A 1,646-nucleotide genomic window follows, 5' to 3' on the forward strand; every position below is an offset into this window, starting at 1 on the left:
TGAGTAATATCAGTGTGTAAATTTTCCCAGGATACTTCGTTGAATTATTTGGTTAAATGGTTTCCACATTTTGGTGCATAGTTGAAAAGAGTGTATTTCTGGTTGGCTTACCGGTGATGTATTAAGTGTGATGCTTTTGAGTTTGGTCATCAATGGTAAAGCACTCAACAAACAGATGTAATGAGACTTTAAAGCTCGGGATGGAAAACTCGTGAGACCCCCCGCTCCTTTATCATGTGAAAGCTTTTATGGCCATCCTGAGTGGAAAAAAGGTCACAGTCACCGCTTTCTATTGATTCAAATCACGACGCTGTTTTCCATGACTCTCCTCCAACTTAACTTCAGCTGTGATGTTGCATGACAACATTTTAAGCCCATGAAATCTCTCAATGGTTCTTTGTAGCCGCGGCTGGAAGGCATGAAGGATTTGTCCTTCTTTCTCCTCAAGAATGCTTTGGGTGCTAAGATGAGAAAAGGCTTTAAACACTTTTGCAGCGGTGACGGATCAACTTCCACCCTTAATCAGCAAAAAATGGGGCAGGGTTCGGCATATATTGATTCCCCGTATTTGGATGCTGTCACTTCCGGTTCCAGGGAAAGGCAACCAACCTTGGAGGAGATGATACTGCAGTTAGAGCTGGAAGAGGCAGCGTCAAGAAGAGCAAAAGTTGATGAATATGGGGAGTACCGGCATCACCGCATGTCTTGTGTCAACAGTTCCGACATTCTGCGGAGTGCAAGAAACGCATTAAATCAGTACCCTCGGTTTTCTCTGGATGGAAAAGATGCCATGTACAGATCTTCATTTCGGAACATGGTGCCCCTCAGCACGGGTGCAAGAAACTCGCTCGGCTGCCATCAGGGATCAAGGAAAGGTTTGTGTGGCGACGGTTTCGACTCAGAAGTGCGGAAATTACGAGAGCTGCCGGCTACAATAGGTGGAGAGAGCGTGGTGTGGTGTAGGCCTGGAGTGGTGGCTAAATTGATGGGTCTGGAGGCCATGCCAATCCCAGTTCAGAGACATCAAAGAACGGATAACGGGCTGAATGGTAATGGTGCAAAGATGAGGCAAAATCTGAGGAAGAGAGCTGGAAAACTTCATGAGATTGAAAGGAGAAGGGTGGTAGTAGATGATACCAACGGTTGCAGCGCGATGAGGAGCGGGGTAACTGGTTGTTGCTCAAGCTCAAGCAAGGGATACTGTGTGATGAAGCCATTAGGCGTGGAGCTTCCAAATGAACAATTTGGCTGGCCAATGCGGCGCTTGCGGCAGAACGCCACCTCTCCTTGTTAGTGTCTCTACGTCTGCACCTTGGATTGGAGGGAGACCATTCACTTTCCTCATACCTCCCAAAACCAATACAGAGATTTTTTAGCAAATTGGTTGTTAATCACTTCTTTTCTGCTCTCTCATTCTTTATTTAAATCAAATGTATACGTGCGTGTGTGAGGTAGTAGGGGCACCAAAGAGACGTATGGATCGTCTGTCGTAGTGGTGAGGAGTCCACAAACATTATCCAAACCAAATAGGCTGGATTGGATGAAGGAAACCCGAGAGAGGCAGAGGCACGCATGTTTTGTAGGAGCTTTGCTGGATTTCTGCTGTGGTGTAATACTACTCTAGTTGCATGTGAAGTCGTTCCCGT

At 46.3% G+C, this 1,646-nt stretch overlaps 1 protein-coding gene across 1 annotated transcript; it reads left to right on the plus strand.

Moving 5' to 3' along the window:
* The first annotated feature begins 283 nt into the window (after positions 1-283).
* LOC113719018 (uncharacterized) lies at positions 284-1,437 on the plus strand. The gene has a single exon (XM_027243992.2). It carries the CDS (start codon positions 419-421, stop codon positions 1,292-1,294), a length of 876 nt encoding a protein of 291 aa, XP_027099793.1. The 5' UTR covers positions 284-418; the 3' UTR covers positions 1,295-1,437.
* Positions 1,438-1,646: the final 209 nt, after the last annotated feature.

This window comes from Coffea arabica, chromosome 11e, assembly GCF_036785885.1.
Source record: "Coffea arabica cultivar ET-39 chromosome 11e, Coffea Arabica ET-39 HiFi, whole genome shotgun sequence".
Taxonomy (NCBI): domain Eukaryota; kingdom Viridiplantae; phylum Streptophyta; class Magnoliopsida; order Gentianales; family Rubiaceae; genus Coffea; species Coffea arabica.

Coding starts and splice junctions, on each gene's coding strand:
- LOC113719018 (XM_027243992.2), top strand. CDS start 419: ATGAAGGATTTGTCCTTCTTTCTCCTCAAGAATGCTTTGGGTGCTAAG.